General features: G+C 46.7%; 1 protein-coding gene across 5 annotated transcripts in view; it reads right to left on the bottom strand.

Annotated features, from left to right (window-relative positions):
• Positions 1–14,473, bottom strand: part of ECE1 (endothelin converting enzyme 1) — a 185,531-nt gene that overhangs the window by 48,654 nt on the left and 122,404 nt on the right. For all 5 annotated transcript variants that reach the window (XM_020973112.2, XM_078145617.1, XM_020973113.2 and 2 more), the window contains 2 exons: positions 3,585–3,706; positions 1,396–1,542 (listed from right to left, as the gene is read on the bottom strand). In XM_020973112.2, coding sequence (XP_020828771.1) covers positions 1,396–1,542; positions 3,585–3,706 — 269 coding nt within the window. The remainder of the gene's footprint in view (positions 1–1,395; positions 1,543–3,584; positions 3,707–14,473) is intronic.

The raw sequence follows: 14,473 nt of genomic DNA, 5'->3' as shown, positions 1-14,473 counted from the left end.
CCCTTTACCCAGCAATACCACTACTAGTCTATATCCCAAGAATATCAAAGACATAGGAGAAGGACCCACATGTACAAAAATATTTATAAGAGCTCTTTTTGTGGCGGTAAAGAAGTAGAAATGGAGGGGATGCCCATCAACTGGGCAATGGCTGAACAAACTGTAGTATATGATTGTGATGGAATACTACTGGAATGTGTTACAAGAAATGACAAGAAGAAAAATGGTCAACTCAAAAGCATATGGAAGTGATTGTTGATAAATCAAAATAAATTAATAAATTTTTTTAAAAAATTATAAAAAAAAAAGAAAAAGAAATGACAAGGGAGGGGTAGCTAAGTGGCACAGTGGACAGAGCACTGGCCCAGAAGTCAGGAGGACCTGAGTTCAAATCCGGCCTCAGACACATAACACTTACTAGCTGTGTGACTCTGGGCAAGTCATTTAACCCCAACTGCCTCACGAAAAAAAAAAAGCTTCGGGACAACTAGGTGGCACAGTGGATAGAGCTCCAGTCTTGAAGTCAGGAGGACCTGAGTTCAAATCTGGTCTCAGACACACACCATACCACACGTAGGAGCTGTGTGACCCTGGGCAAGTCACTTAATTCCAACTGCCTAGCAAAAAGCAAAAAAAAAGAAAGAAATGACAAGGGGGATGGTCTCAGAAAAACCTGGAAATACTCATATAAACTGATGCAAAATGAAACTAGTAGAACCAGGAGAACAGTATAGCCAGTAACAGCAATACTGTATGATGATCAACTGTTAAAGACTCAGCTACTCCAATCAATACAATGATCCAAGACAATTTCATAGGACTCATGATGAGAAATCCCTCCAGAGGGAGAACTAATGAACTCTGAGGGCAGACTGAAGCGTACTTTTTTCACCTACTTTATTTTTCTTGCTTTTTTTGTTGTTTGCAATGTGGCTAATATGAAAATGTTTTATATGATTTCACATGTATAACTGAAACCATATTGCTTGCCTTCTCATTGGTTAGAAGAGGGGCTGGAGGGAGGGAGAAAACTAACTGGGGACTCAAAATTTTAAAAAAATGAATATTAAAATAAATAATATAATTTAAAAAAAACCACGGACCAAAGTCATTGCCTGACTGAATTCTGATGTTGGGAGAAGAGCACTGGGTATGGATTTCAAGTCTGATCTTTCTTCGACCTTAGATGAGGCTCTTCTCTTTGGACCTCAGTTTTCTTATCTGGGAAAGGCAAGAACTAGCCCAGGTTGGGAGATGGGGAGGGGCACGGATGTCCTGGGCAGGTAACAGGCAAACTGCCCAGATGTTTTCATCCAGGCAGGGCTGCTCGAGGGCTAGACATTTTTATACAATTCAGAGGCTGGGGCCCCAAATGGCCCAGGGGGTAGAACTCACCTGAATCACATTGCTGTTGGAGTTCTTTGAGTCGGCACTGACATAGACAGAGAAGAAAGGAGAAGTCCGATAGTGAGCAGTGACCACCTGCAGGGTCTCCTGGAAGTTGTCCTTGTCCCATGGGCCTGTGATATTCCAGCCACCAAGCTACGGGAGATGAGAGAGAACAGAGGTGAGAATGTTGAGGACCTGGCAAGAGTCCCTGCTTAATTACACTGGGGCAAAAACAATAACGGTTCATATTGCCGTAGCCCTGTGAGTTAGGATAAGTATTATGAGTCCCATTTTACAGATATGGAGACCGAGGCTGACAGAGGGCCACAAAGCTAGTAAATGTCAAAGCCAGAATTCAAATTCAAGCGTCTCCTTGTTGCAAGACTCAAGTATCCCTTCAAGTTAGATGGGAATAAGAGAGACAATGAGATCTGGTAAGGAGGGGAACGAGCATTAGTATAAACTTGTGTGATGGTCGCCTTTATGCCGTGATCACAAGTCACGTTTTAGAGAAACAAAGGGTGATTCTTACATTTTTATTATAAGGGATATACACAGAATGTCAGAGCTGGGAAGGCCATTACAACCCAGAATGTCAGAGCTCTGAGGGCCCTTACAACCCAGAATGTCAGAGCTGGGGGGGCCCTTAGAACACAGGATGTCAGAGCTCTGAGGGCCCTTACAACCCAGAATGTCAGGGCTGGGAGGGGTCTTGGGACACAGAATGTCAGAGCTCCGAGGGCCCTTACAACCCAGAATGTCAGAGCTGGGGGGGCCCTTAGAACACAGGATGTCAGAGCTCTGACGGCCCTTACAACCCAGAATGTCAGAGCTGGGAGGGGTCTTAGAACACAGAATGTCAGAGCTGGGAGGGGTCTTAGAACACAGAATGTCAGAGCTGGGAGGGCCCTTAGAACCCAGGATGTCAGGGCTGAGAGGGCCCTTAGGACACAGGATGTCAGAGCTGGGAGGGCCCTTACAACCCATAATGTCAGAGCTGGGAGGGGACTTAGAACCCAGAATGTCAGGGCTGAGAGGGCCTTAGGACACAGAATGTCAGAGCTGAGAGGGCCCTTAGAACACAGAACGTCAGAGCTGGGAGGGCCCTTAGAACCCAGGATGTCAGGGCTGAGAGGGCCCTTAGGACACAGGATGTCAGAGCTGGGAGGGCCCTTACAACCCAGAATGTCAGAGCTGGGAGGGGACTTAGAACCCAGAATGTCAGGGCTGAGAGGGCCTTAGGACACAGAATGTCAGAGCTGAGAGGGCCCTTAGAACACAGAATGTCAGAGCTGGGAGGGCCCTTAGAACCCAGGATGTCAGGGCTGAGAGGGCCCTTAGGACACAGGATGTCAGAGCTGGGAGGGCCCTTACAACCCAGAATGTCAGAGCTGGGAGGGCCCTTAGAACCCAGAATGTCAGGGCTGAGAGGGCCTTAGGACACAGAACGTCAGAGCTGGCAGGGACTGCGTTCAGTCATTCATTTTGTGCTTGGCACCTTGGTTAGCAGCCCCCAGGTCCCCCGCTCAGCCTGCTCACTGTGATGTCACAGGGAAGAAGATGAGAAAGAATGCTGAGAGCCCCTGCCCCCACCCATTTCCTGAGGGGGAGGGGAGAGGCCACTGGGGGCTCCCTCCACACAGAGAAGGTATCTCTCTAATCCTGGGCCAAGACCATCTGTCTTTCATACGTACACCCTTTGAGGAAAAGGAAGTAGCGACATTGAGAATTTCCTGTTCAAAACATGCTACCATCCATCAGAATCAGAAGTAGGGCAGTGTGGGAAGAACAGTGAATCACTACTGATTTCACCTCCCTGGGTCTCAGTTTCCTCAACTGTCAAAAGAAGAGATTGGGCTACACAGCCTCAGAGATGCCTTCCAGTCAGCCAACTGGCATTTATTAGGAACCTACTACGTACGAGGCATCGTGCTCACCTCTAGACTATGATCCCAGAAGGGTGAGCGCCCTGCCTGGGAAGGTGATCTTCCATAAACACAGGGCAGCTCCGGTACTACTTCATTAAGTGGCTTACTTATACACTTTACTGCTTTTTTTAAATTCTTGATACTGTGACAAGTTTGTGTTGGTTGACAACTGTTGCCTCCAGAGAGGCCCAGGAGTGGTGGTGCAAGGGAGAGAGATGGGGGGAGGGCAGAGGTGGCAAAGCCAGCCCAGAGGGTAGGGAGCCCTACCTTCTCAATCAGCTCCATCAGAGGCCTGGCCTTCAGCTCCTCGATCTTGGACTCGTTCATACAAGCCTGGTAATACTGCTGGGCCTTGCGTTCAGCCTCATTGGTGCTGGCGGTGGTGTTTTCTGAAAGAAAAAGACAAGGAGCAGCTGAAGCTAGGATCCCCAATTAGAGAGATTTTATTCTTCTTGGATCAAACTCTCTCAGATAACCTCGGCCTTTCAGGGCTGAAAGTTGCCTTAAAACTTGGGCTGGTTGAGCTGGAAGAGAGCTTGGAATGTCAGAGCTAAGAGGGAGCTTTGACAGGATGCCGGGGCCAGAGTGGACCTCAGGACGCAGAATGCCAGGGTCAGCGTGGACCTCAGGATGCAGAAATTAGGGCAGAGTGGACCTCAGGACAAAGAACATTAGGGCAGAGTGGACCTTGGGACACAGAATGCCAGGGTCAGCGTGGACCTTAGACCATAAAGACCTGTTTTCCATTTCCCTTTCTCTTCCTTGTAAATTGCATCTCAGTTTGTTCCTTGATCTAGATTTTTAGAGCTGGGAGGTCCCTTAAAACAAAGACTTTCAAAGCTAGAAAGGCACTAGAATGCCAGAACAGGACGAAGACTTAAGAGGTCATTTGATTTGGCCTTGTGGTCTAATCTGGCCCACTCCCTGTGTTTGTAGAGTCCGTGAGCTCAGACTGGTTTCTGCATTTTAAAGTCAAGTCTTCTTGTACTTATTAGAGTCTAATGCAGCCCCTTGATTCTTATAGATGGAGAAAGCATGGCCCAGCAGAGGGAAATGATCTCCCAAGGTCACACATGACTGAGAGGCAGAACCAGGATCTGAAGATCCAGGTGTCCTCACACGTAATTCACTGTTTTTAGTTCTTGTCCCTGAACATTCATGCTTTTCCTTTGTGCTCCTCCTTAGTAGCCTGGCTAGGCTGTCACCTCATTTTACTGCATTTTGTCAATTAAATTTTCAGAGATGTGAAATGCTCTGAAAAGGGCAGACTCCCTGATAATCCATAACAGTATCCTGGGCCTCTCCCTCGGTTGGAAAAGTTTATTCCTCGAAGGGAGGCCCCTCCCCCAACCTATGGCCAAATCAAGCATTTTGTAGTTGCTGCTATAACTTCTTCTGTACTTTGGACTTCCTCTGCCAAAGGAGTCAGATGGTGGCACAGCGGATAGAAGAACACTGGGCCTGCAGTCAGGAAGGTCAGAGCTCAAATCTAGTCTCAGACATTTACTAGCTGTGTGATTGTGGACAAGTCACTTAATCTGATTGCCTCAGTTTCTTCAAATATAAATGGGGATAATAAGAATACCTACCTCACCTATTGTTAGGATTGATTGAGGTAATATCTATAAAAGCATAGTACAATGCCTGACACATAGCAGGTGCTCTATAAATGCTTATTCCCTCATCCCCCAAACTTTAGGCTTAGCAAGCTTTAGCCACGGGAGGGCCTTTAGCTTTCCATTCTGCCACAAAATTCTCTCATTTGCTGGTGGGAAGAGGGAAGGGAGGGAGAAGGGACTGGGGAATATGTGGGTCTGTTCTGATTTTCAGATCACAGCTCATCTTTCTTTCTACTTAAGGCTGTATGTAGCTCATATAAACTACTCAAAGCCTCGTTCATTATTAATTAATTTCCCCTCTCACTTTATCCTCCTCAGGTACACAGGCTATTTAAAGACCTGTTTTCCATTTCCCTTTCTCTTCCTTGTAAATTGCATCTCATTTCATTCCTTGATCTAGGTTTTTAGTTACCTTAAACATCCGTGTGATTACTTTATGGGCTGCCACCCTATTTTACTGTCTTTTTCAGTTAAATTTTCAGAGACACGGAATGCTCTGATGAGGGCAGACTTCCTGATAGTGCCTGTTGTCCTGGGGTCAGAGTTGTACAATCAATGTTTAAACTGTTAAGAGACCTTAGAACACAGAATGTAAAACCACTGCTTATCAGGCCTGTAAGAGCATCCAAGCAGGAGGGAATTTAGGACCTAGAATTTTAGAACACAGATAGAACTACAAAAAAGATTAGACTGTGGATCTGTTAGGTCACAAAATGTCTGGGCTCCAAGGGAATGTAGAACATAGAATTTGAGAATGTGGAATGTCAGAATAGGAGGGATCTTAGAATACAATGTGAGAGCCAGCAGGGAACTTAGAACATAGGGTGTAAGAACTTGAAAGGACCTTAGAATACACAATGTTAGAACATAGACTGTCAATGCTAGAAAGGTTCTGTGTTTTGAAGTCTTTCTCAGCTCTGACATTTTGTGTTGTAAGGCCCCTCCCAGGTCTGACATTCTGAGTTCCAAGGTCTCGTTCATCTATGATAGTCCATGTTCTAAGGTCCCTCCCAGCTCCAGCATGCTGTGGTGAAGAAACCAGCTCAATAGTCCATATTTAATTTGTATTAAATAAGGCTATGTGGTGTGTCAACTTCTATTACATTGAGGTTGACTTTATTTAATCATCTGAAATTGAATTTGTAGGTAATAAATTTCACACTGTGGCACCGAGACATGCTTTTCTACCATAACTGACCATGAAAAATAGCTAAGAATGGAGGCTGTACAGTGTGGTAGAAATAATAACAATTTACAATTCTAAATTGATGTAAGGTTTACACAATGCTTTAAAAGCATCAGTCTGGAAAGGGAGAGCAGGAAGCCTTCTGGGAAAGGCAGTGGTTTTCTGTGCCATAAGATGAGAAAAAGAGAAAGATAAAATAGAGAGAGAGAGGAAGGAAAGGGGGTGGAAGAGGAGGGAGGGGAATGGGAGAGGGGGGAAAGAGAGGGAGAGACAGGGAGGAAGAGGGAGGGAGGGAGAGGGAGAGAGGGAGAGACAGAGAGAGAGAGAGACAGAGACAGAGAGAGGAGGGAGAGGAAGAGAGGGAGAGAGGACAGAGAGAGGGAGAGAGAGGGAGGAAGAGAGAGGGAGAAAGAGAGAGGAAGGAGAGAGAGGGAAAGAGAAGAGGAGGAGGAAAGGCCAGAAAAGAGGAGAGAGGGGAAAGAAGAAAGTAAAGAACATGAAGAGGAGGGTAGGCATAAAGTAAGGGAAAGAGGAGAGGAAGACAGGGGATATAGGAGGGGGAAAAGAACAAAAGGGGAGGATAAAGAAGGGGAAAAGAGAAGGTACAAAATGGAGGAGGGGAATGCAGTAGAGGGGAGAAGGAGAATAAGAAGAAAGGGGGAAGAGGGCAGGGATAAGGAACGAGAAAAGAGGGAAGTGCAGGGAGAGGGGGAAGGGAGAAAGAGAAGATGGAAAAAGATGGGGAGGAGAAAGAGGGAGGGTTATGGGTAGAAAAGAGAGGGAGAGAATAAACTAGGGAGAGGATGGGGGAGAGAGAAGAGGGACAGCACAAGAGAGGACAAGGAGTAAGAAATGAGCAGAGAAACTGAAGTGGGATGAAGAAGGGGAGAGGGCTGGGAAGAGGGCAGGCACAGGGGGACTTCCCAGGGCTCCCCGCCAGAGAGAACATCTCATGCCAGAGCAGCCCAGCTTTCCAACACAACACTCTTGTTTGCATGAGAAAGCAGCTGGGAGCAGGGAGGGGGAGGAGAAGAGGCGTCAGAGGCGAGTCACACAGAGAAACCTGCGTTTCTATGGGAACCCCTCCTCAGCATCAGCCCAGCATCTGCTCCTCCCTCCCTCCTGCTAAGACAGGAGGGCTGGAGGACCAGCCCAGAGTCTGGGCGCAAATACCAGGGCCCCCAGGAAGCAGGAGCTTCCCCAGCTCAAACATCTGGCTCTAGTTCAGACCCTGAAATGCCAAGGCTGTGGTGGGGAGCAAGGGGAGGGGTTGGAGTCTAGGCTAGAAAACCCTGAGCCAGGTTGGGTCCCGCCCTCACCCTCCCTCAGCAGCCGGAGGAAGGTCACTAGAGATAAGAGAGGCAAACAAAGGCATCCACGAGAATGGTGAACATAGCTCCCAAAATTCCAGTAAATTACCAGGCTTGGGAGACTGCCTCCCCTCCCCGCCCCGAAATGTGTCCAATACAACAAAGGTGGGGGAGGAGCCTGATGCACCGGGAGGCCCCAGGGGCAGGCAGAGGCAGATCTGGGTTTGACTGCCAAGAGCTATGGGGTTCTGATCTAGCCACTGCCGCTTAGGTGCAGAGGGACCAACCACTGGGAAACCATGTCACTTCTCTCAGCCTCAGCTTGCTCATCTGCTGAATGGAGATAATGGCAGCACTTACTTCCCAAAAACTGATGTAAGGTTCAAAATGGAGAACCAGTATAAAGTATAGCACTTCATGCCCCTATAATCCTGAGGACAACTGGCCCTCTGAGTCAGGAAGCCCTGGGTTCAAGGTAGCCACAGAGGAAAGACAAGGAGGCTGGAGGTCTCACCTCGTGTTTCCTACTCCAAGGAAACCACAGGTTGGGATCATTTCTAAAAATATGATTATTGCTGTTAAATTTTCCTAGGAGGGGCCTTAGAACACAAAAAGTCAGTAATAAGAGGGGCCTTGGAACACTGAAAGTCAGAAATAGGAGGGACCTTAGAACACAGAAAGTCAGAAATAGGAGGGACCTTAGAACACTGAAAGTCAGAAATAGGAGGGACCTTAGAACACAGAAAGTGAGAAATAGGAGGGACCTTAGAACGCTGAAAATCAGAAATAGGAGGGATCTTAGAACATAGAAAGTCAGAAATAAGAGGGGCCTTGGAACACAGAATGTCAGAAACAGGAGGGACCTTAGAACACTGAAAGTCAGCAATGGGAGGGACTTTAGAACACAGAATGTCAGAAACAGGAGGGACTTTAGAACACTGAAAATTAGAAATAGGAGGGACCTTAGAACATGGCATGTCAGAGCTTAAAGGGACCTTAAAGATTATCTCATCATAGGATTACAGATCTAGAGCTGAAATGGACTTTAAAGTTTTTCGTGTCCAATCCTCATTTCAGAAAAGAGAAAAATAGGTCCAAAGTAGTCAAATTATTATTTTGTTTTTCTTTTTTTGCCAGGCAATGGGGGTTAAGTGACTTGCCCAGGGTCACACAGCTAGTAAGTATTATGTGTCTGAGGCTGGATTTGAACTCAGGTCCTCCTCACTCCAAGGCCGGTGCTCTATCCACTAAGCTACCTAGCTGCCCTTGAAAATAGTTAAATGATTTGCCCAAAGTCATATAGCTATGGATTCAAGCTCAGGTCTTCCTGACTCCTAGCCCAACAGTCTATACACCATACCAAGTTGCTCCTCTTTCTCCAAACCCTTCATTTAACAGATGAGGAAACTGAGGCCCAGAGAAGGGAGGTTACTTGTCCAACATCACACAGTCTGGAACTAGCAGGGCCAGAATTTGAAACCAGGTCTTCTGGCTCCAATTCTACAGCCTCACTCTCTTCCCCTACTGGTGACAGTGTCAGGGTCTTCCAACTCTATTCTTCATCCATAACATGGGCTGATTTTACTCTGAAGGGGACAATATTAGTAAAGGCCAACGCCTAGCCATGTGACTCTTATCTCCTTATCTGTAAATTGGGGATTATCATTCTCACATGAACTATCATTGAAGTGCCTTCTTTACAACGGCCATGTGACAATTTATGTTTGAAAGATGATTCCTATTTTATGTATGAGAAAGCTGAGGCTCCACATGGGAGATTGCCTTGCTAGTAAGGATCAGGGTGGGGAAAACTCAGGTTTTCTGACTCTATTCCATCTGCAGCTGCGTTTTTTCTCCCTTAAAATTCCACCTTTCTCACCCGAATACAGAGACCACATGGACAGGCCATCCTAGCCACTCCACTTTGGCCCCAGCTTCAAAGTGGAATAAATCACATTCAAATATATTTGTTGCTTTTTTGGCATGAGAGATGCCCATGGGAAGGCCCCTGGAGAGCCTCCCAATGGATGATAGATTCCAATGGAGGCAGAGGTTAAGAGAAAAACAGCAAACTCCCACTTTTAAAGTGCTTCACAGTTTACAAAAGCACTCGGGAATCAGAGGATCATAGATTTGGAGCCGGAAGTGACCTTAGAGGCCAATGAGTTCAATCCCCTCATTTTACAATTAAGGAAACTGAGGCAGAGGTTCAGTGACTTGCCCTGGGTTCACACAGCTAGTAAATGTCTGAGGCAGGATTTGAACTCAGGTCTTCCCAATTCTAAGTCCAGCTGCCAAGGAAAAGAGAAACACCCCGACTCTGGCTTTAAATTGAGATTGGTACAGCCATCAGCACACCGTACTAATCATCATACAATGAGGCCGTGTCACCTTCTCCTCTTCCTCACCATGACCCCGTAAGCTAGAGAGGGCACAGTTCAGTATTCTCTATTTAACTGATGTGATAACTGACAATCAGAGATGGAAAGTGGCAGGCACACAGCAATTATGGGTGGACCAGGACTTGAACGGAGATTGCCTGACTCCCAATTTCAGGGCTTTTACACTAAGGCAGAGCCAAAGCTTACTGGGAGGAAACTACTCCAGGAAGGAGGTTTTCTGCCAGCTTGGGGCTGTCTCCTAGTTAACTACCTGGCCTGCAACCCTGGCGTGACTGCTGTGACAAAAAGCAGCTGTCCTCACAGTCGACTGCAAACAGCTCTCTGGGCAGCTCAGAAAGCTCCTTAACCATTTACACCACGTCTGACAGCAAGCGGGAAGCAGGGGGCACAGTTTCAGCCAGAATCCTGCCTTGCCGGGCATGGGGGATTTCCTTTGGGGAATGGTCTATGGCATGGAGAACCTGCTCTCCTGATTTCTCACCCATGTCCCAGGCTCCTACCGGGAGAGTTCAGACAACTGTGGATGGTCTCTGCCCAAAGGGAGGTGTGTGTGTGTGTGTGTGTGTGTGTGTGTGCATGCACCTGCATGTTTCTGACCAAAAGGGCTCATGGATTGCATTCCAAAGCCTAACAGGTGGGAAGGCAGAAAGAACACTGAACTGGTGAGCCAGGAATCCTGGGCATTGTCCTGGCTCTGCCACCATCAGCTCTGGGACCTTTGGTAAGTCACTTTCTTTCTCTACACTCCAGGTTCCTCAACTAGAGAATGAAGGGGCTGGACTAGGTGATCCCCAAGGCTCTTTTGAGTTCCAACATTCTCTGTTCAGATGTCTCCTGCTCTGATGTTCTATGTTCTAAGTTTCCTCTCAGCTCTGACATCCTGTGCTCCAAGAGCCCTCTCAGCTCTGACATTCTATGTTCTAAGGGTTTTCTCAGCTCTGACATTCTATGTTCTAAGGGTTTTCCCAGCTCTGGCATTCTGTGTTCTGAGGTCCCTCCCAGCTGTGACATTCTATGTTCTAAGTTTCCTCTCAGCTCTGACATTCTATGTTCTAAGGGTTTTCCCAGCTCTGACATTCTATGTTCTAAGGGTTTTCCCAGCTCTGGCATTCTGTGTTCTAAGGGCTCTTCCAATTCTGATAGTCTATTTTCTTAAGTTTCCTTCTACCTCTAACATTCTATGCTCCATCTAATATTCTATTTTATATGGTCCCCTAAAGCTATGGAATTCTATGTCCTAATATCCTAAGTTTCAAGGTTCTTTCCCACTCTGGTATCTTATAGTCTAAGGTTCCTTTCAGCTCTGGCATCTTATGTTCTAGGTTTCTTTTCAGCTCTGCTCTTTTCATCTCTGACATTCCGTGTTCTAAGGTTCCTTCCTGCTTGGACAGTCTAATATCCTTCCCATCTGATAGTTTATGTTGTGACATCTTATGGTCTAAGACTCTTACCTGATATGATGTTTTCTGTTCTAACTTTTTACATCCTAAGGTGCCCACTGCTCTGACATTTTGGATTCTCAAGGCCCTTTCTGCTCTGGTATTCTATATTCTAAGGCTCCCTCTAACTAAAATTCTATGAGTCTGGATGGAATACTTTTTACTTTCCAGTAAGTTTATGGTCCAGGAAGAAATATTTTACTTTTTTTCCCAATGTAATTTTTAAAAATACAAAATCTCTCTCTCTTACCACGACCTTTCAAAGGCAATAAAATAGTCCCTGGGGGGCCCAGGTCAGGAGCCGCCACTGTAGGCCTGCCCTGAATGGGTCTGTTATTAATTCCACTCGGTGTCACCCAGTGTGGCTGGACCCAAGTGCCAACAGGAGCAACAGTGGAGCTTTGTTTGTGCCCAACATCTCACATCAGGGCAGTCTGAAATGTTTGCTTTCAATATGACGGACACGGTTCACATGCCCAGAGACATAAGTGCTTCCCAAGTGGCCCCAGGTGTTTTTACCTCGCCTATAACTTCTCCCTTCATTCTCTCCCCTGCCACCCCTTATAACAAAATAAATGTTTTTTATAGAAGAGCAAAAAAATTCAACAAAACCAATCAATATATGGAAAGTAGCTGACTTGATACACAAAATTTCCTAGTCAGTCTTATTTATTTCATGGTTAATAAAGGGCAAGGTGCCCTTGAGAACTTTGCCTGGGGACCCAGACCTTATATCTACAATATTGTTAACACCCCAAGCAAGGTAGAGTGAAATCAGGGCCTTGCTTTTGAATCCTGGCTTCCTATTTTTGACTTGTGTGTTCCTGGACAAGTTACTTCTCATTCTGGCCTCAGTTTCCTCTGCTGCAAAATGAGAGGATTGGAGGAGATCATTTATAATTCTAAATCCTAGGATCCATCGTTACCAAAACACACAGGAGGAAGGGGTGCCAGGCTGTGTGAACTCACATTCAGGCTCTTTCTGGCAAAGCCCCACGTGGTTTCTCTCTTCAGGGGAAAGAAGATAACTTTTCACCCACCCTGCTCAACCCCCTGGGTGACCCAGGCTCTTCTATCCCTGAGAGAAAACCCAGGTCAGCAGACTCTAAGGAACTGTGGGCATGTTATCAAGCCTGGTTTATAGACCCAAGCAAGGGCTACAGTGGGAGGAAGGGGGAGGAGTGGTGGCTCCTTTGTGTGGTATGTGGATGTGACTGGTACAATCGATGGTAACCATAAAAGTAATCTGTCCATCTCTTCACAGCTTAGCTCTCTTCCTTCCTCACCACTCAGCCAAACCTAAGCTGGGAACAGGGATACAAAGCGGTTCCATTTCAATATCCACTCTTCTTTGACCTATACATAATGACCGTACCTCACTGGCCAATGGGTGTGAACTTGGGACTCAGAGTATCATAGGATTTAGCCCAAGGGGTCTTAACCTTTGTTATGTCATGGACCCATCTGGAGACAGATGAAGCCTATGGACCCTTTCAGAAGAAAGTTTTTAAATTCACAGAATCAAATTGCAAAAGAAAACAATTATATTGAAAGCCAATCCCTGCCCTCAAGAAGCTTATAGTCTAAGAAGGAAAATAACACATAAGAAGAAGATAAAAATATTTTAAAAGACCAACAAAAATACCATTCACAGATCCCAGGTTAAGAACCCCTCATTTAGAGTTGGAAGAAACCACAGCGTCCATCTGATCCAACTGCTTCCTCTTCAGAGAGGAGGAAACTGAGACCCAGAAGGAGGAAGTGACTTGTCCGGGTCACACTGCACTCAGTCAATCAACAGCCGTTCATTAAGCGATCACTAGGAGCCTGCTGTGCTCAGTGTTGAGACAGGGGACGTAGGACTGAGTTTACAGCTTGGCCCTGATTCTGGCCATGAGACTCTAGGGCCCAGGGCCAGTCCCCCCAGTCTCCCTGAGCTTCAGTTTCCTCCTCCACGGGGACTCGCTTCTGGGAGTATAGAGGCATGAGATGGAGTATTGACTGGGGTGGGCCTTAAATGCCAGGCTGAGAAGTCTCTTTTATCCAGAGATAAGCTTTTTGAGCAGCAGGCCTAGGAATCAGAGCCCACTGAACCAGCCCCATCCCCGTGGACCACCCTCCGGGCCCCAAATCCTTTACTTTTCTTTCCCAGGCACAGGCCAGGTCTATTCAGCAGTCTCTCCTCTCTGCCCCTAGCCCTCCCACCCAGATGTCGGAGAAGTCAAAGTCCTGAATTTAGGGCTGGAAGGGACCTTAGAGAAGGCCTAGGCCGACCCCCTGATTTTACAGATGAGAAAACCTGAGGCCAAGGAGAAGCTACATGTCTAGTAAAGATCAGCTAGGTAATGAAGTTGTACAGCCAGGACTTGAGCCCTGGTCCTCTGACTCTTTATCTAATCTAATTCCTCCAACCCTAATACCAAAGTGTTCAGAGGCAGCTATGTGACATGGTGGATAAGAGTGATGGACTCTGGAGGAAGACCTGAATTCAAATCTTGCCCCAGAGCCTGGTCAAGTCACTTAACCTGCGTCTTCCTCAGTTTCCTCAGCTGTAAAACAGAGGCAATATTAATAGCACCTATGTCCCGGGGTTGTTGTGAGGATCGAATGAGACGCTATTCATAAAGTGCTTGGCACAGTGGCACACAGTCGGTTCATTTCCTTCCTTTTTCATTCCTCATTGTTGATCCTCGATCCAATTCCCTTCCCATGAACTAACACCCCTGTCTGGGTTTCTTCCATCCCGTCTCACTGCTCTGCAATTGTGCAGTTGGTCCTGACTTGGCCATCTGTGGGCTCACGGCTCAGTGCTTCTACTGCATTAACTCCTTTTGATCCCCAAACACTTGGCTATGTGGAAGCTGGGACCTGCCATGGGTCGTTCAGGGCCCCTTCCGGTGTATGTGAGAGGAGTGAGAGAGGAAGGATTTGCCTAAAGAAACGTCAAAGGGGAAAGGACAGGTGAGCCTCAACTTCGGACCACAAGGTTGGGGCTGGAGGTAGTATAGGCAAACCAGGTGGGGTGGTAGGGTGATAGTGGGGAAAAGCATCCAATCTGGGACCTTGGTCTTTTAATGTAAGTTAGAGCATATGTGTATAAGTGTGTGAGAAGGAGTGGGGAGGGTGAGGGAGAGATGGAGGGGAGACAGCAAGAATGAGAGAGAATGAAAGAGAATGAGAGAGAGAAAGAAAGAAGAAGG

The sequence above is a fragment of the Phascolarctos cinereus genome, unplaced genomic scaffold (assembly GCF_003287225.1).
Source record: "Phascolarctos cinereus isolate Bilbo 61053 unplaced genomic scaffold, phaCin_HiC Scaffold_726;HRSCAF=1367, whole genome shotgun sequence".
In the NCBI taxonomy this organism is placed as follows: Eukaryota; Metazoa; Chordata; class Mammalia; order Diprotodontia; family Phascolarctidae; genus Phascolarctos; species Phascolarctos cinereus.
Note: the sequence above shows the minus strand (reverse complement) of the source record. Positions and strands in the feature narration are given on the sequence as shown.